Raw genomic sequence first — 19,412 nt, forward strand, 5'->3', positions numbered from 1 at the left:
GAGAAGCACTGGAAATAACAACGTAAGTTCACACGTAAGGTTTTAAAATTACTTAAATCCCTTGAAAAGATAGGACTGTTCAAACGAAAATAACAACGCAGCGTAGGGTTTATCACATGCAAATGTAAGCGCAGGAGGACCGGACCACACAGGCTGGCAGTGAGGGAAGGAAGCACACCATCACAGGCAGACACCCTTGACATACACACACACGCACACACACACACACACACACACGGGCTGTAGAAAGGCCAGCGCACGACATCAACTTCAGACCAAAGGGCGCACAAGAGCTGGGTCCGCATGGGACACAGCAGGCTGCCGTGCAGAGCGTTCCCAGGGATACGCCCGTCATTTCGTAAGGATAAAGGTGTCAGCTCATCAGGAGAGCATTAACAACTCCACTCGTTCATGCAGCTAACAGCACAGCTTCAAAACACACAAAGCAAAGCCGCAAGGAGATCGGCAAACCCACAACTTGACGGCGTCCTCGGCAGCCCCTCGGGCAGCAGAGCACAGTGTCCTCAAGTGCACACGGGACAGTCACCAAGACAGACCCAATGCTGGACATAAAACAGGCCTAGCGTTAAAAGGATTCTAGTCGTACAAAGTGTGCTCTCAGAAGACCATGAAATCCAGTCAGAAATAACAAAGAGCTCTCTGGAAAACCCCCAATAGTTTGAAGCTACATACTATGCTTCAAAATAACCCATGGATCAAGGGAGAAATCAGAAGAGGAATTAGAAAGCATTCTGCACTAACTGAAAACCCAACATATCAGGATTTACGACATGCGCTCTCGTAGTGCTTGGGGGAGATTTATAGCAACTAAACGCCTGTATTAAAAAAAGACACATCAATGACGTCAGAGAATTGGAGATTAACCCCAAAGTAAGCAGATGACGTAAAAAAATGATCGAGTAGTAGTCAATGAAACAACACAGAGAGAGCGACGACTGGAACCAAAAGCTGTTTCTTTGAAAATATTTTTGATAAACTTCTACTCAGGCTGCTCAGGGAAAAACAGAAAAGGCACAAATTACCAATATCAGCAAGAGGCCTCCGCACACACGAAAAGGCTAATAGAGAACTATCATAAACAGCTTTATGCCAGTAAATTCAGGAACTCAGATGACAGATGACCCAGGCAAACTGAAAGACACCAACCATAAAGCCCTGGTTACTGCTGGCGGGAGCGTAAGGGAACAGCCACTGGAAAGCAGCTGGAGGTTTATTCAAAAGGAAAAGCTCTCGCCTCCTTCTGATTCGGCCACTCCACCCCTAGACACTCACCCATGAGAAAAGAAGTGACTGTCCACCTGAGCACCTACACAAACGTTCGCAGCATCTTTGGGATGCCCGATACCTGGAACCAGCCCAGATGCCATGAACAGGTGAAGGGATCGAGAACCGGGCGTACCCGCCCAGGGAACACCGCTCAGTGAGCTGTGGGAAAGGAGGGGCAGAGGTGTGAGCTCACACACGCCACTGTCCGGGACGCACCGTGCCACTTCTCACGCTCCTAGAGAACTGTGCCCTGGGCCCCGTGGTCTCCGGATTTCAGCTGCCCTGGCTGCGTACACAAGACGGTCTTGCGCACTTTAACTCCGCTCTTAATGCAAACATCCCGGTCTTGTGTTTCCAGGTGACGCCCTCCTTCCTGCGCCGGGCTCTCAGGGCAAAGAGCAGTGTCGGGCAGGAGCGGCCGCAGGACCGCGCAGCAGGAATGCGCTGTGCCGTCCCACCAGGACGGACAACTGCTGGCAAAGCACAGGAGCCACCTTCCTTTTACCAGTTAGAGTGGGCTCCTCTGCCAGGGTCCTCTTGAAACCCCTCCACCTTCATGGGCGACGAGTTTTTAACCGGGCTGCCCCGTGACTTGATCTCTTCCTCCTAGAAGATCAGCAATCAGTCTGAACAGGAAAGGCGATGCAGAGGGGTCAGGAGAAGGCACTGAGAGGAGGCCAAGGCTAGGGGAGGCTGGTCTATACCCGTGACGAAGGGTTCCTACTCAGGACCTCCGATCATAGGACCTCGACTCCCTTCACCTACCAGATCCTTCACTGGCTCAGGCCAGGCCTACCAGCACAACAGTTCATGTGTGTTTGAAAAAATTCAAGTTGGTCATGACAGGTTGTAAGAGAGCCTGAGCTGCCCTGGGGTGCCAGATGAAGGCCCCAAATCTTTATCCTTGAATAATGCTGGGCTTTCCTGCCTCGGCTTCCAGGGACTGTGGTGTCCAGGGCCGGCATCCTGTCCTGGTGCAGCAGTGGACAGGGCCACGGTGGTGCGTGCGATGGAGCGCACTGGGGGAGCCACGTGTCATCCTGGTCCTGGCCACCCCCTTAAGATCGCTGTGTCTGCCAGGCCCGTGGGACTCACGAGCTGCCAGCTGAGTGATCAAGAGGCGGCCTGACTTGGGTAAACATAACAAGTTGCTCTTTCTCCATATTCTTCTGGGGTTTTATGGTTTACAATCCTCTTTTTGTATCGAGAGAAAAACAGCCAGATGATCTGACAAAAGGCTCTGCACCAGGCAAATGATCTCCAACACAGGCTTGAGGGACCCCTTCTTAGAGTATGTGTGCAAGTGGTGGTGGGGGGGGGGGTTCTTGAGCCATCCATCCTTTCTCGGTGTCCCCTTCCCCTACTTCCTATTTTGGGCCAGATCTTCTGTCCTGAAAACTTAACTCCTACCCTATTCCTTCCTCTGTACCCCACTCCCACCAAAAAGCTTAAACACCCACACATTTAATTTCTGGGGTGATCCCATAACTCTTAAGTGACTTATGCAAAACTCTGAAGAAGCCAGAAGATGCCATTCCTTGTTCCCAATCCCGAGTCAAGACTGATCTTTGACGAGATTCATGCCAAATACACTGCTGTGTTCAGATGGATTGAACCTTCTTTCCTACTTTAGTCTCCAACCCTATGGAAGACACGTGGGGGGGGGGGGGAGGGGGGATGAGCTCCCATGCAGAAAGTGGGGCTGGGAAGGGCACCTGGGTGGCTCAGTCGGTCGGGGTCCAGCTTCAGCTCAGGTCATGATCTGGCAGTTCATGGGTTTGAATCCGCTTGCTTTGGATTCTGTGTTTCCCTCTCTCTCTGCCCCTCCCTCACTCATGGTCTGTCTCTGTCTCTAAAACAAACAAACATTAAAAAAAAGAAAAAGAGAGAGAGAAAGAGAGAAAGAGAGAAAGAGAGAGAGAGAGAGAGAGAGGAAGGAAGGAAGGAAGGAAGGAAGGAAGGAAGGAAGGAAGGAAGGAAGGAAGGAGGGCTGGGAGACCAAGAAGGGAAGACGACTGGATTTCCAAGTCCCTCAGGAGTGTCCCTGTCAGGACATGTATGTCAGAGGGGCCACAGGACTGTTTAGGAGATGGGTGAATGTAACTCGTGTTTAATGCAGGAAACCAAATCTTTCTGTGGAATCTTGACTTTCTGCGGAAGGAGGGACACATGTGCCTACCTGTCCTCTCCCAGGCTCCCTCCTCTTGTTCCTGAATTGCAGGAGGCTGAGCCTCCAGGTTCAGTGACCCCATCCCTAGAGGGTAGGGACCGGAAGGTTTTGCCACACCAGTACCTCCCCCTTTGCATAACACAGGCACTGATCCTCCCCTTCCCCTGGAAAAACACGAGTAAAAAAAAGACTTACTGGCACGTAGGGGAAAATGTTACATCTTGTAACTGCTGTTGGTGGAATGAACGGACTGTAAGTCCTACAGGGCAAGCGAGTTACCCAGCCTATCTCTAATGTGTCTTTTTGGGTTTCCTTTACAAATAAGTTTTATTTCTTCCCTTCCTATTCTTGTTCTTTAATGTCCCCCTTGCCTTCTGTGCTAGTGAGGACACGCCATACCACATCAGAGAGAAATGGGGAAGGGGAGACCAAAGACGACGTGGCTCCGACAGAAGCCCAGACACCAGGCAGGCAGGAGGGGAGGGAGCCCTGAGCACCCGACCGTCCAGGAGCACATCCCCGTGGGCACACGCGGCACCTGGGGCCACCCTGCAGGCCTGCTCCACGACGCATAATGCCATTCCCAGGAAACAGGGACTGAATGTCCTCGAGGCACCGTCCCCAAGCGCAGGATGCCCAAAGCAGAAAAGCAGCAGCTTACGGAGACGTGACTTCACCGACCTGCGGCTGTGGCGGCTCGGGGGTGTCTGGGGAGCACGCGGGGTCAAGGGAAAGTTGTAGAGCACATGACGACCAGACTGCGTACATTCAAAGACCGCGTGGGTCAGAAGACGGGTGTCAGGGACCACGGCCCGTTTACGTCGACGGGGTGTCCCGATGGCGGCACTTTTCTTTACTAGCAGTTCACACCAGCACGTCTTGCCACCACAGCATCCGGGAGCAGAAAAAATGCGGTGGAAAGCAGAGCACCCTTGCTCTCAAGAGTCCTCTGGCCCGAAAATGTAGCCTGCTATGTCCTGAGCAGACTGGAAACCGAGCGGTGAGGCCCCAGGAAGCAGTCAGCCACACGGCCATTCGCGTGGCAGTCCCCACTGCGTGTCCACAGACTGTTCCTCTGTGACATCAGAAATCTGAAATCGCATGCCGCTGTTGGGAGCCCACGCAGAAGCAAGCAAGGCCGGCGGGGCTAGAACAGCAGAGCCAGAACATGCTGCCCCCACCCCTGTGCCATCTGGATGGGAAACGGGCCGCCTGGTGTAGCTATGTGTGGTCTTCAACGCTCGATGGGGTCCAAAGCTACCAGAACATACGCTTGGGGGGAAAAGTGAGGGGACAGGGACAGGTAAATGCCTTCTGTTTCTACCTGCGAGAAGTTCCAGTGTTCAACATTAATGCCAATACAAATTTTCACGAAGTTTTTTGCAACTCAAGCCCAACACAACCGTAAACAAAACTGCCACACATTTCTAGACAAGGTTATTAGATTTTTAAAAACAAATTTCTCGTGGGGTGAAAGAAACACAGATTTAGAAACAAACTAGGCAGGGATGTTGGGGGAGAAGCTTGGGCCGCGGCCTCCCCTCCAAGTGCACCGGGGGTGGGCACATGGTACCCAGGGAGGCCCCGCTGCCTCTCAAGCAGGTGGGAGTTACAGGCATTAACTTTAGTATCAATCCCCGCATGTTCCATGTGCTCTCTGCTATTGTGAAACACTCGTTAATAGAAAGATGGTGACTGTCCAAAACGAAGCACAGGCACTGGCCCGGACGCGGACGGGCAGACGACAAGAGAAGTGAACTTGGGGAAGCCGCACGCCTCTCCTGCGCCGGGGTACTTGCTCACCCTCACCGCCGGCCCAGGCTTCGCGCCCACACGCCACACCCTCCCGAGCCTTGACCGGAAGCAGCCGGGGACTAAACGAACGTTCTCTGCTGAGGGGTTACCAAAGAAGGGAGCGGTCTGAAGCCACTTGGGGGCCATCGGGACGGGAAAGAGCAGTTAATATCTAGGTTCTGCCAAGCAGTCAGTCTGCTGCATTTTGAGAAGAACCTGGTGTCTACCCAAGTCATTCGCCAACACAACTAATCAAGATTTCTGCCACCGCAACTTTTTAATCCATCACCGCGATCAGGTGTGGGGAAGGCGGAAGCCTCTGGGGCGCACTCGGACCGCTGACTGCCAGGGAGGACCGCGCACACCTCCCCAGAGGCAGAGCTGCTGTGCGGCAGTGGCCTGGGTGCGACAACGCTCAGGTTCAAATCTCTATCCTCTGGAAAGTTCCGCAGTGGTCTATGTTTCTTCATTCGTGACACGAGGCTGGTGACACCCACCATACAGGACTGTCGTGGCGGCAAACGCGCCAGCGTCTGGAAGTGAGGCCGACTCCGCCCCCAGGCAGCCTGCCGGCCTGAAAGCAGCCGTCCCTAAGCTCTCCCTAGCCAGGCACACCACCACCACCAAGGTCCGGGCAGGGTCCAGACGACCCTGTACAGCAAGCTGGAGAGTGCAAGACAGCCGCGTAGCTTCGAGCTTCCTCCTATGATGCCGTCAGTATCGACCACGTGCGAATACGCCCAGAATGCAGTGTTCAAAGCAGGTAAGAAGAGCCATAATCACAGATGCTTGCTGTCCCTCCACCACGACAAAGCGATGTGCGCTCACATGAGGGGTGACGCAGAAGGCTAACTGGCAGCAAAGCGGATTCCTGCATCTTCTCTCTGCGGCCCTAGCTTCGTCCTGTTTAGGAGAGAGGCACAGAACACCACCGGCACCATGCACTCTGCCTTCCGGGACATCAGCTGTTTTCCAAAACTGACATTTTACACTTTGTTTTGTCTTTTAAACACCTTGATAATATCTACCAAGTGCACATTTGAAAAAGGAGTAGGGGAGCCTGGTGGCTCAATCCATTAAGCATCCGACTTTCGATACCAGCTTAAGGTCATGATCTCTTGGTTGGTGAGACTGAGCCCTGCATCGGGCTCTGGCTGACATCGCGGAGCCTACTTGATTGTCTCTGTCTCTCTCTCTCTCTCTCAATCTCTCTGCCCCTCCCCCATTCGTGCTCTCACACACTCAAAATAAATTAACAACAAAAAAAAAAGGAGTAAAACTCATCTACGTGTGGGGGATGGCCAGATGGGGAGAAGGTCCCAGATTTCTAGGACCCGAGAGAAGGTGGACAGGGACACTAAGAAAGCAAGTGGTCCTTCAAATCTTAAAGTCCAGGTTTCAAAATGAGCTGCAGCGCTGTAGCCTGGGCACCTAGTCCCACGACAGAGGCCACGGTGCGGGGATGGAGAAGCCCCATGCTGAACAGAATGAGCTCTTCTCTGTTTATAGTCTCAGCCCCTTAACCGACTCTTATCTGGAGCGTCAGCCAACTGATTTCTTCCCTGCTGCCCTCTGGCCCTCCAGCTCACAGAGATACTGCTCCTTAACATTCAACCAGGCTTTTAAGCTGGGAGGCGGCTTTATTCAACCTCCAGCACCAGACTCTCCCCAGCCATGAAGGCCACGTCCCGAGTCACCTCATTCTCACCACCTTCGAAATGGTACAGACCATCCCTGATACCTGAGGAGCCTACCCTCTGCTGAGGATGGCCAGGGAGCATCCTGGGTCCTCTGCTGACCACTCCCTGAGGCCAACAAGGGCGATTTTCACCCCCGGGGGCCAGTCAAGAGCCCACAGCCTCCTCTGTCCCAAAAAAGGACCCCATCTGCGATGGGTCCTGCGGGCCCATGTGTGTTACTGCTAAAGAGACACTTGCTCCTGCGTAAAGCAAGAAACGTTGGTTGCTCGTAGCAGCACAGATTTCGGGGGAGGGAGGGGACATGCCAGAGTGGAATCGCCAACCCCCACTGTTCCCCTGACAAAAAAGCGAATTCAGACTCTGAAGTTTTCACTTGGCAAAGCACCAAGAACACCCAAACTATGAAAATACCATGGAGGCATCCACTGTGAAGGATTTCCGAAGAGGACGCAGCACCTCCACTCTCTACACACAGAGCCCTGCTGCCGGGGATGGGGGTGGGGGGTGGGGGGGCTCCCTGAGGTGGAGCGTGGTTATGTCCTTCCCAGTGCTGCAGTGTCTTCGGGACTGAGACCCCCAGTAAAATCCCCTCTTGCTCCATTAGCCAAACTATTCTGAAGTCCAGAGAATTCCAAAAGATTCGGAAACCAGACATCGGGCACCCTTAGGCCTGAGAGGTTTCACAGGATTGGGACAGTAATTGAGCTGGAGGGGATCACAGAGTTCACTGAGTTCAAACTCCACTTCACTCAGGAGCATTTGAAGGAACTCCCCCAAAACTGGGGGCAAAGCATGTGACTGAGGCAGTACACCCAACAATCTGTGTCTGAAAAATCACAACTCGCATGAACCGGGAGTCTGAAGACACTGTCGGCTGACGTGAAGCTAAGGAAAAGCGCAAAATCATGCTCTACGTTGAGTGAGGCCCTCTGCAGGCCCCAGAGTCTGAAGGAAGCCACATGACCCTTCTCCTCCCTTCCCCGAATACACCAGAGGCTCTGATTCACGACGCATTCTCCCTCATCAGATACAACCCTGGTTTTCTTTTGAACAGGTAAAGGGCATACCTCCTCCCTGCATCATTTTGTAGATTTTGCTCTCAATGTGGAGCTGAGGGTGTTTGGTTTTGACACATTCAAGCTTGATGGCAACTTCTTCTCCTGCAGCAATGTCCGTACCTTGGCAAAGAAAGAAAATCACAAACATTAATAATCTGGTGTCCACCACCTAAAGCAATGCTACAACACACTACAGACCCTCTGCTCTGCTTTCTACCACTGACGGGGTCAGTGGTTAACAAACCCCTGTGGAAAATCATTACTTTCACTGTTTAAACAGAAGTTTTCGATGGGCATAGAAAAGTCTCCCTTAGTGTTTCATCGCTCATTTCCACGTCTCCACCTGACCGTGTCAATGGGAGAGCCGGGGACAGGGCAGTGCACTTCTGCCCACAGGGCTCCCATCTTTCCTGCCCCAAACCTCCCTGTCTATCTGTTGCTCGGCCCTCGCATTCCCAAGGCCAGGCAATGGGGGAGTTCCAGGGTGACTGTGTGCTCCCCGTTTCTCCATGCTGCCTGGACAAGTGGGTGGGTGTGAGCCTTTTTTTTTTTTTTTTTTTTTTTTTTTTTTACCAAACCCCCACCCAGCTAAGTCCACCCAGACCGGGCTTCGAACCGCACACACCTCCAAACACTCGGGTGCTTTTCCAGGGGCTCGGTTCCCACAAGGAACCCAGCAACCTCTCCCTTCCTGGGGAACAGGATGTCCACTGAACATGGACACTATACCAGAGAGTAGACTCGTTCTCGGAGCCCAAACTACACCTATGCAACATGAACTTGTCACATACTTGTTGTTAGTTTTATGCTAAAACCGGCAAAACATTTGCAAATACCTCCCGATTACCAGCCCACGAGTTTAAAGGCAAATTCAGTTTTTCTCTAAAAATGTTCTCTATCTGGGGTGCCTGGCTGGCTCAGTAGGAGTAGCGTGTGACTCTTGGTGTCGCTGAGTTCCAGCGCCACAATGAGTGCAGAGATTACTTAAATAAAACAAAACAAAAACAAAAACAAAACAAAAAAAAAAAGTTCTCTCTCTGCTCTACTTCGCTTAAGGGACTGTGAATAATGACAGCATTCTGGCCCCAAGCTGCACCTGCAGAACCTTCCTCAAGGGGCTTCAGCTGGCAAGAAAGGGAGAGTCTCAAACAGAACACATCCGGTTCTCCCCTAGGTGCCTTCTAAGTATAGGTGCCCCCTTTCCACGCAGGTCTGGAAACCCACGGTCCCCCTCCTGACCTACTGTCTGTCACACACCCACAGCGTCCACCTCCTCCGTCTCCTCACGCAGGCATTTCTCTGTCTCACGGCATCACAGGAAAGGGGAGACAGCTCGGTAAAGCTGTGTTGAGACCACAGTCACAGCACTTTATTTACAATATATGGCTAGAATCGCTCTATTTTCTTATTAGCTGTTATCCTAGTCTCTTACCGCGCTTAACTTATAAACATTATCGTGGGCGCATACGTCTAGAAAAAAAACGTGGAATGCGTAGTGTTTGGTACTGTCTGCCGTTTCGGGCACCCCCTGGGGGTCCTGGAATGGGTCCCCTGAGGATAAGGGGGTCCGTAGTATAAATCCTTCCCAGTAGTATGTTTATCTCCACTGGTTCCAACAGCTCAATAGACCCGGGACATTTTCTTCCCACGGAGATCGTGGTGGTGGACAAAGGAATCTGGCCAGTCCTCAAGTGACTCTGTTTCTCTCTCCATCTGAGTTTAGTGGGAAGATGTGCAGTCTGTCTCATGAGAAAGCTGCACAGAGGAACGGACTACTGGTTACAAAGCACCTTGAGATCCCTAAACAAAGGCAGAATAAGATCGGCAAGCACTAAAGCCATGACTGGCCTGTAGGAATGCTGCCTGCTGCTGTTCATGTGTCCAGTAAACGCCCAAGAGTCCCCAAAGCCCCCCTGGGTCTGCTTAGACGGCCGCAAGAAGTGCAGTGCTCCTGGTGGGCCTGGATCCCAAACCGGGGAAATAACCACCATCTGATCACTGCAAGTGACCCTTGTAGATTTAAGAACTTCGTTTACTATTCCACAGACATTCTTTTGGGCACTCAGAAGGAAGACAGGTAATACACTTCGTTCTTCCTTCCACATTTGTGACCATCTGTCCAATTACAAGAGAAATGACTTCATCGTAAATGTACCGTGCAAATGGGAGATGTGCTGGAGTTCCTGCGAGGACCTGGACTCCGAGCTGAACCCGCCAGCCCAGGAGACACAGAGAAGATGACTCAGCGTGCTGGTTACATCAGCAACGCTGTTCCCCAAAGCACAAGCAGTGGGGCCTTTAGCGAGAGCACTCTTGGACCTCCAACCATCAGCACTGTCACCCTTGCCACAAGGCAGGTATTCAATGACAAGACAGCCTGGACCCGCACGGGCTATCTACCAGACTAGCACCTTCAAGAAGGCAGAGAACATTCTAGCTCCGCTCTATTGTGGGTCATAATGCAAATGTCCGGCCATCGACGCAGCAATACTGACAGTCTTAGAGACAAATGGCCGTAGGCAACTCTGGAATATGGTATGAATTCCATCCTCCTAACATGGTGCCAGCCTTCCTGCAGGATCACACCAGTAATAGAGCCAGCCTCCTCCAGGATCACAGCAGCAAACAACCAGACTCCCCCAGGATCACAGTGAACAGACATAGTCCTCCCCCAGGATCACAGCAGCAACAGAACCAGCCTCCCCCAGGATCACAACTGTGAAAGTCGCCCTGAGTCTGATGGCCCAAAGAAAGGCTTGGCTTGGGTTCTGCAATTAATGTGAGAGCAGCATACACTCGGCTGCCTCCCTGTGAGGTCTCTGCCCATTGGGGGGAAGTCCTGAGCAGTCCAGCTTCAAGTTCTGTGCCTTCCAAGGGAAACAAACATCACAGGCGAAACCAACGTCCACCAGTCCACAGCCCCAAAGCCCTGCAGTCCTGTCCCACCTCCTACAGCTGGTGGCACACTTCCTGCTTCAACTGGCAGTGCTGCTCCAGGTCTAGTCCTCAAACTACCACCAGTCCGTGAGGGACCAATACAAGGCAGTGAGCGAACCCTGAGGAGCTCTCACGGCAAAGTGACATTCCTGCAACATTTTAATCTTACTTCACAAAAGTACTGGTCTACGAAGGACTGGAAATTACAAAACCTGGTCCTTTAGCACAACTAACTTTCAGAAGTACTTCTAGAAAGGGGACAAGAATTTAAGAGACGTCACTGAGCACTGTGTTTCACATTCACGAGGCAAACCACGGTGTCTGTTTACACTAAGCAGTCTCCTCTCCCAAACAACCTCAACTCCTGCAGCTAAACAGCCCCACCCAGTGGGACAAGACTTCCCCTCTCCAGGCTTAGACTTGGCTTAACGGTGGTCGTAAAGAAACAAAATCACGTCTCTCAAGTTGAGCAAAGTCAGATGATGAATTAAGCGAACCTAACCCCAAGCCTGACCCTGTCCTGATACAGCTGTCCTTATGCCCAACTCCCACTGAGGACGGTCTTATCCAAGAAGAAATAGGGAGAGGCCTCTGGGCAGCCAGGCAAAGGTCACTCTCACAGGGCAAATGTTGACAAGGCAGCCAATGCAGCACCGCAGCTTCTCATCAGAGACACCCAAGTTCAAGCCACCACCCTAAAGAACGCAGGCCGGTGACCAGCATAGCTTCAGCCAGTGCAGACAACTGGTCTTCCCTCCTGGCCAGCTAGCCACCACTCTGGAACCCCTACTGCGTGCCAGACATCCCTGCACGGTGCTCCTGAAGAGAAAGGGGAGTGAGCGGGAACACATGAAAATCACGTATGCAAAGACTGCCCATTAAGCTTTAGCTCTCGAAAGGTGCTTCTGTATACGAAGATTCTGACCGCACAGCCCATCTGGGTAACACAGGTAACACAGGCAAGAGAGGCCGTCCTCTGATAAACTGATGGGAGTGACAGGGTCGAACACAAAGGCCAACACAGGCAGGAAGACAACTTCCATTCCACCAATCGTGAATGGCAGGGGGAGGAGGTGGGAGGGGTCCGAGGACCCTTCCGCCAGCCTCCCGAAGACAAACACGGTCCAGAACAGGGGGCTCGCAGACACTGTGGAACACTGGCCAAACAGAACGCAGCCTGGCTTTAGCACGTCCCTGCACGCACGCCCTTTGTCCCCGAGCTCTGCCGGTCACCCCGAGAACACGTGGTCCACGTTAAGAACATGGTTCCCCTCTGTTCGCAGATGCCCAGCAAGTGAAAGGGCTTCTGGTGTCCAGTGCCTCAGAAACATCACCTCCAGCAGCGAGGGACCAAAGCGTGTGGAGGCTAAAGCTGAGGGAAGTGCGGTGCTGGGGAGGCTTCGCCTCACGCCCGGCGGCCACACCAGGCTCCGAGGCCTTCCCGGCCCGCCCTTCCCAAGAGCCTCTGGGATGTGGCAAGCCCGGAGAGGTCGACTGAGGATCCGGCTGCACATTTGGAGGTCCACGGCGGCTCAAGTACATACAGTTTCTGAAGGCCGGGCGTCAGAGAAACAGCCCCGAGATACCGCCTCTCTTTAAAGGGGCAACCGTGGGAAGGACCCGAAGAACTGGCAGGGCGCAGTGCTGCGTGAGCACGTCACCTCAGCAGGCGCAGAGATGGCCGGCCTCCCCTCCTCACGGTTTCAAACATCTGAAAGCACAGAAAGTCCCAGGCGGAAATCCAAGACCCCACACGCCAGGCTAACAACAAGAGGAACCTACAGGGAGGAGCCAAGAGTGCTCTGATCAATAGCAAAATGACAGGAGAAACGATTTAAATTATAATCACACCAGAATCCGTGGGCCATAATGGTTTTTGAGACGTGAAGACCTGATTCCTTAAGTCATGCCTAATCAGTTACCTCAACAGGAAGAAACCACGTATGGACGGCGCAACCCACCCCCTGGTCTTTGGAGCAGCCATCTCTGACCCCCAACTACGGCAGAGGGCGGGCTTCCTCAGACCCGCCTTTCCAGCCACGAATCACTCACTCACATACCGAGATCACCTCGCTTTTCCATGGTGGAGGAGCGCTTAGCCTCAATTGACCCGTGTGGGCCGAAAGCCGAGGCTGGTGGCAACGATCAGTCGTGTCCAGCCCCACGCACACAACTCCTAAGTGTACCTCACGGATGGGCCATTTGGGCGCTGGGAGCAAGGGTGTGAGAGGCGCAGTCCATCGGTCTCAGAAGGCGCACGGAGGAGACCGAGGACAGACCCCTCGGGGACGGGTCAGCCTCACCCGTGCATCAAGGGCTACTGGTGTGGCCCACACACGGTGAGGCCCAGAGGGACGCCACGGGCAATAAGCAGCGGGGCTCCCCACTGAGCCCTGACGGTCTGAACCCAGCTGCACAAAGCACAGAGCTGCCTAGCAAGGTCTCAACCAGAGGACACACGGTTTCAAAATACCTACTTCTCGATGCTGGGTACGGGCCGCTAATGGACGACTTCAGTACAGCTCCTAGATCCTAGGTGAAAACTTCGGCCAAAGTTCACTGCGCTATAAATGATGCAAACGGCTCACGTTCACCCAGCAATTCTCCCTAAATGAACACTGCCGAGAAGGCGGCCGGCTGACCGCTGGAAAGAAATGTCCCCAGAGGATCTTTTCTCCAGTAGGGCAGACGGGAAGGCATCCGTACCGCGTGGGGCAGGGAGGCACCCCAAGCAGTCATGAAGCGCACTAACGCGTGGCCTCCTGACACTTGTCAACCTAGGGGTGCACCCTCTCCAGGTGACAAGAGGGAGGGATGGGGCCAGCTGCTGAAGAGCAGAACCAGAAGCGTGAGTGACAGAAGCTACGCCTGACCCCTCTGACAGGTACACGGGCAGGGGCCGCACAACAGGACGTGTTTACCCCAAACTTGCGCAACACCAACACCCCTCTGCACGCGCTCCTCTGCCACGTCCAGGGGGCATGGGATCACTCACCCGCTTCCTCTGAGAGATGCAGGGAAGTCATGTTTAAATTGCCGACTTTCAGACTGAGGCCAACCTTCTATTCTACACGTGTATGTGTGTACTCCTCCACTGTAAATCTGAAGCGATCCAGAACTTTCTAATCCCATATATGTTCTTCAAATCTATCTTGAGATTTTTAACAGCCCAGAGGACGACCTCACGAGTACAGAGAGCTCTGCTACTTTATTTGCCTCTAATTCTGCCAGCATCTTAACACCGACTTCCTCTACACTCACCTGAATCCCACTCTGGTTTATGTCCAGGTACCCTGGGCGGAACGCGGATGCGCAACATGTACTCCACTACCACTGGACCAGGCAGAGGACCCGACCCGCCGGGGCGACCCCGCGCTGGGTGCTGCGGCCCAGTAGCCCAAGGTCCAGACCCAGAGGAGCCGGTTGGCTAGGGCTGCGTCGTCGCAAAGGGCACCGAGGGACGCGGAAGCCTCGGACCGGCGCCCTGGACTTTCGCCGTGCCCACCCCCACGTGTACACGACACAGGGGGCCGCGCACCCGCCCGGCGGCCTTTGTCTGCCTGCGGGGGGACACCCAGGCGCGACACCGGGCGGGCGGGCCGCAGAGAGCGGCCACGGTCTCGGGCCGAGGCCCAGGGCCACTCCCCGGCGGCCCCGGGCGCACGTTTGGGCAGGTGCCCCCGGGGGCACGGGCCGGACCCCACCGGAAGGCCGAGAGTTCCAGCCGTTGCACACCCGCCTGGGGAGCTGCGGGGGCACGAACCGGATGGGTGGGAGGGGAGAGGGGTCCCGGTCACAGCCGCAGGCCGGAGAGGGGAGTCCCCGGGGCGGGGTCTGGGGTGGGGTCCCCGGGGCGGGAGCTGGACGAGGGCCGGAGGGGGCCGGTCCTGGGCCCTGGGGTCCTCGGGGCGAGCTCCGGGATCCGGAGGTGTCCGGGATCCCGGGCCGGGGGCCGGGGACCGGGGTGGGGGTGGGGGTGGGCCGGGCGGACGCTGGTCGAGGGGCGGCCCGAGCTCGGGGGGGGAGGGGCGCCTCACCGAGATAGATGTCTCCGAAGGAGCCGCTACCGATCTTCCGGCCCAGCCGGTACCTGTTCCCGACTCTGAGCTCCATGGTGGCGACGGCGGCGGATCCGGCTCGCTCTTGCCCTCCCGGCCGCTTCCTGGGTCTGAGCTCGGGGAGGCGGCGCCGCTGCTGCCGCTACGGCGGGTCGGGCTGCCGGCTCCGCCCCCCTCACGGCCCCGCTTTCACCATCGCTTTCCGGCCGCCCGGCTGCTCCCAGCGCCTCAATACGGGGCGGATGGGACAGTCCGAGCGCCGCCGCCCCTGCTCCGGCCCCCGCCGGCCCCGCTCGCCCTCTCCCCGCCGCGGATGGACTCGGATCTTCCGGGCCTAAATCCCCCTTCAGCTGCCTGAAGGAGCCGCCGCCATCGCGCTGTGACGTCACTTCCCCTAGCAACCCGGAGGGGCGGGACCGCGCTGCCCGAGGGGCGGGGCCGGGGCTTCGGGCGATGAGGAGGGGGCGGAGCCGGCCGGGGCCGCGGCCTGCGCTCGCCGGATACCTGGAGACCCCGGGACGCCCGGCTGGTCCCCTCCACACTCTTTGCTTCGCCGCTGCAGCAAGGGGGACCCCTCCCGGCCTGTTCCCACATGCAGGCTCCACGTGCTGGCGCAGGGGGCTTCGTTTGTCCTTGCAGGTGTCTCGGAAGCCAGCGGCTCCCCGCGATAGACCTGGGACAGGCCCGAGGCAGTGCTTTTTACGAGAGGGAAAGAAGGGGCCGAGCCCGTCCCTCTAGGCGCTGGGACGCACAGGATACGGGCTGGGACACAGGTGTGCAGGGCCTCTCGGACTGTCTGGTAGTCTGCTCAGGATTCCCCTCTCCCCCTCCCAACCCTGAACCTCCCCCCCCCCACCCCGTCCTACCGTGCACCTCCATGTGGCACTGCCCGCTGCTGCCCGCCCACGCTTGCACCCAAGCCTGGCGCCTGCTGCCAGGGTTTCAATGGGCGAGGCCCGCCGGCCTGCCTCTGAGTCCCATCTTCCTGGAGACTGAATCGACTTTTCTCTCTAATTTGTGTTGGGTCTGAATGTTCTTCCTTTCAGAAGAAGCGTAAACTTCAGAATGATGGCGGGCTTCAAGAGCTGGAGCCTTGATTCGGATCAGTGGGAAGGCAATCCTCCAGAGAGGCACCCAAACCAATAAAGAATGACTTCCAGGTCGTTGCCTCTAGAGGCCCATGCCCTGCCCCAGCTCAAAAGGAAGAACCATAGCACATAATGTTAATACATACTTTTGAACATTTAGCAAGTATCTGCTACTCTGAGCAAGATGGCAGCACAAGTTGAGGGGCAGGGACCGCCTCTGCAGGAGGCAGAGGAAGAAAGCAGTGCTGAGCGAGCGCGCTTGCTCCAGAGGCTCCCGGGTCTCAGGAGTGCAGCCCCTGCCACAAAACAGTTGGGGGTCAGGTTGGGAGACTGCTGTCAATTCCTGAGTATTGTGAAGCAGTGCCTGGAGACAGGAGAGGTCACCAGGTAAATCATGATCTGCCTGCCGCTAGTGAGTGGTGGGCAATTGGAAATGCCCCATTGCTATGTGTCAGCCTGGTTCCTCAGTCTTATGGGATGGGGGGAGGGAAGGGGCATGGCCAAACTGGTACAAATAGCCTTGTTGGCAGAATTCCCTGATGAACGGTGCGCCCTGTTTCCCCTCCTGAGAAAGCCGTGAGTACAAACTGGGAACACAAAGGGACCTAGAAGGACGGACCGCCGCTCCCTTAGCTGCCCTGGGCTGATCACTGGCCAGCAGTCTCATTCTGGGGACTAAGTGTCCTCCCTCAAAAAGAAGTTGCAATTCTTTGGGCCTCCCCCAGGCTCCAGGGTTCTGCCCACTACACCCATTTATGCTTGGAATTGGTCAGGATAATCAGCCAACAGCAGGGCCAAAGGCCTTGCTTGTGTTTTACTCCATGGCCGTAGTGAGGGCATGCCCACAAGAGGCATATGCAGGAGCAGAGGCAGCTTCTTTGAGGAGCCACTTACCAGGGGCCTGTGCCAAGGTCTGAGGCCCGGTTACCCCAGCACCACGGTTGCAGGTGCCCTGTGTAGTCCTCACTTTCCCATTTGTTTTGGTTTTGGTTTTGGTTTTGGTTTTGGTTTTGGTTTTGGTTTTGGTTTTGGTTTTTGAGAGCGACAAAGATAGTGTGAGCTGGGGAGGGGCAGAGAGAGAGAGAGAGAGAGAGAGAGAGAGAATCCCAAGCAGGCTCTGCCCTGTCAGCACAGAGCCTGATGCGGGGCTCAAACACAAGAACCATGCGATCATGACCTAAGCCCAAAACAAAAGTCAGACGCTTAACTGACTGAGTCCCCCAGGTGCCCCCTCACTTTCCCATTTGTGAAGCACCTTGCAGGGTGGAGGCTTGCTGAAGCTGTGCTATGATGGCTGCTTCCCCACCTGCAGCCTCCAGAGTCCGGAACGGCTCAGAGTGGGCCGGCATGGATTCTCCAGAACCCTCTCTCCGCTCTCGTGCTGCTGTCTAATCCTGCTCTGCCATTGACTTGTTGTGCGGCCTTGAGAAGGGCCAAGGTCAATGCCCCCAGACCCTCCCTCAGAGTGGGAATAATACAGTGAGCGAGAAGGCTGGCACAGGTGGATTCTTGTTGCTGGAAACAGTCTTCTCAGTGTCCCCGCTCACACTAACCTCAGCAGCCCCTGGCACACCATAGGCACTCAGTAAACACTGGTTTTACGAATGACACGTGGATGAATGCCCAGCTCCCAGGCCAGGCCTTTGCAGCTGGGGCGGCCTCCCTGGGCCTCACCTCCAGCCGGGTTTCACTGCACCCTTCCCAGCTCTGGCCTGTGCGGTCTCCTCCCTCAAAAACTCGCTTATGCCCGGATCTCCCAGGGTGTGTTCCCCCTCCACCCTTACCTGGGCCTTCACTGGTTTGTTTGTGTATTTATAGTTTATTTATTTTGAGACAGAAAGAGAACGAGAGAGAATGGGGAAGGGGCAGAGAGAGAGAGAGAGAGAGAATCCCAAGCAGGCTTGGCACTGTCGGTGAGCCTGCCAGCGAGGAGCCCCACGCGGGGGCTCCAACCAGGAACCGTGAGATCGTGACCTGAGGCGAAGTCGGGAGTCAGGCGCCTAACCGACGGAGCCCCCCGGGCGCCCCATTGGTCCAGAGCTGCGGTGGAAGGGGCTCACCCAAAAGGCGGGGGGGCGGGGCGCCTCTCCGGCCAGACACCGCCCCCTACAGGCCCCGCCCCCACGGCCCGCTCTCCGGGAGCAGCCACTCTCCGCCCCCATCCGTCCGCGGCGCGGCTGGGAGGGTCGCGCGTGTCCCCCGCACCATTCCCACTGCACCTGGCGCTGCGGTTTCGACGCCCTGCCAAAGTCGCTGTCCCCTTCGCTTTAGCCCAAACTCCATCTGACCTCTTGGGCCGGCCAGGAAGCCTGGAAGGAGAGCAGGGCCAGCCTGTCCGCCGTCCTCCAGTGGAAGCAAACTCAGAACGTGTCCGTCCGGGGCGGTGGGGGATTTCCCAGGCTCGCCGTCCCGCGTGGGTGCGTGTGTGTGTGAGCAGCTCTGTTGACAGTTCACATACCATTCGATTCACGCATTTAGAGGCTACGATTCGGTAGGTTTTAGTGCGCAACCATTACCGCCAGCAAGTTTACATTTTCATCACCCCGAAAGGAAGCAGGGACCTTGAGCTCTGCCACCCACACCCCACGAAGAAAGGAAACTGTGTGCTCTCACCGGTGAGGCCAGGCTGCAAAGCTTTGTGTTTTCCTGTCCTCTGTGGGGACACAGCTCCCTTCTCCCATCCTGGCCTCGCACCATGGGCTCTTCTTGTCCGACTCTGTGGGGTCTCAGCAAACAGGTGGGCTGGTGTGTGCATGCGCCCGTGTCCTCGGAGGGGTACCTGACGTGGGACTGGGGTCACTTCATGGTGGCACTGCACCACCTCCTGCCACTGGGCTCGGTTCTCCTGCTTCCTCTGGCAGCTGTGCTCCGGCTTCTGGTGGCTTCTGCCCCCGGGAGCTCTCCTGACCTCTCTACTGTGCCTCTTCAGATTCTGGAAAGAAGGTAACTAGCGGGTCCTGACCGGCCAGGCAGTTTTTTTTCTGCCCCAGGTCACAGCTCACTGGAAAACCCAAGGATGACACCCTAGAGCTAATTAATGGGGGCAGGGGTGACGGAGTCATTTGCACAAATCGTGAGGACCTGTGGTTCCCCTCTTGGCCAGAGCTTGGGGCAGCTCAGGGTCACTGAGGAGAAGCTTTGTGCCCCAGGCTCACCTCCTGGAGAGAAGGTCACCCCAGCTGCCACCTTCCTCACCTGGCTCCCACATGACCACATGAGCACCCAGAGGTGAATGGTCTCCTAGATTTGCTCCTGCTACATGTTGACGAACCACAGTGACGCTGACCGGCATCGTTCCCTTAGAGATCATCATTGCTAGG

The 19,412-nt window shown here is 55.6% G+C and overlaps 1 protein-coding gene and 1 long non-coding RNA gene across 8 annotated transcripts in view; one reads left to right on the forward strand and one right to left on the reverse strand.

Annotated features, from left to right (window-relative positions):
- Window positions 1-15,245, reverse strand: part of CSNK1D (casein kinase 1 delta) — a 33,002-nt gene extending 17,757 nt beyond the window's left edge. For 2 of the 7 annotated variants that reach the window (XM_023244372.2, XM_023244373.2), the window contains exons 1-2: window positions 14,984-15,229; window positions 8,019-8,129 (exon numbers count right to left, since the gene is read on the reverse strand). In XM_023244372.2, the coding sequence (XP_023100140.1) occupies window positions 8,019-8,129; window positions 14,984-15,059 (187 nt within the window). In that variant the 5' untranslated portion in view covers window positions 15,060-15,229. Of the gene's footprint in view, window positions 1-8,018; window positions 8,130-14,207; window positions 14,414-14,983 lie in introns of those variants that run through there. The other 5 variants (XM_023244370.2, XM_023244371.2, XM_023244369.2 and 2 more) reach the window with 5 other exon arrangements.
- Window positions 15,246-15,438: 193 nt separating this feature from the next.
- Window positions 15,439-16,161, forward strand: LOC111557822. Its single transcript, XR_002738177.2, has 2 exons — window positions 15,439-15,777; window positions 16,051-16,161. It is a non-coding gene; the product is annotated as an uncharacterized LOC111557822 (long non-coding RNA).
- The last annotated feature ends 3,251 nt before the right edge of the window (window positions 16,162-19,412 follow it).

The sequence above is a fragment of the Felis catus genome, chromosome E1 (genome assembly GCF_018350175.1).
Source record: "Felis catus isolate Fca126 chromosome E1, F.catus_Fca126_mat1.0, whole genome shotgun sequence".
Lineage (NCBI taxonomy): Eukaryota > Metazoa > Chordata > Mammalia > Carnivora > Felidae > Felis > Felis catus.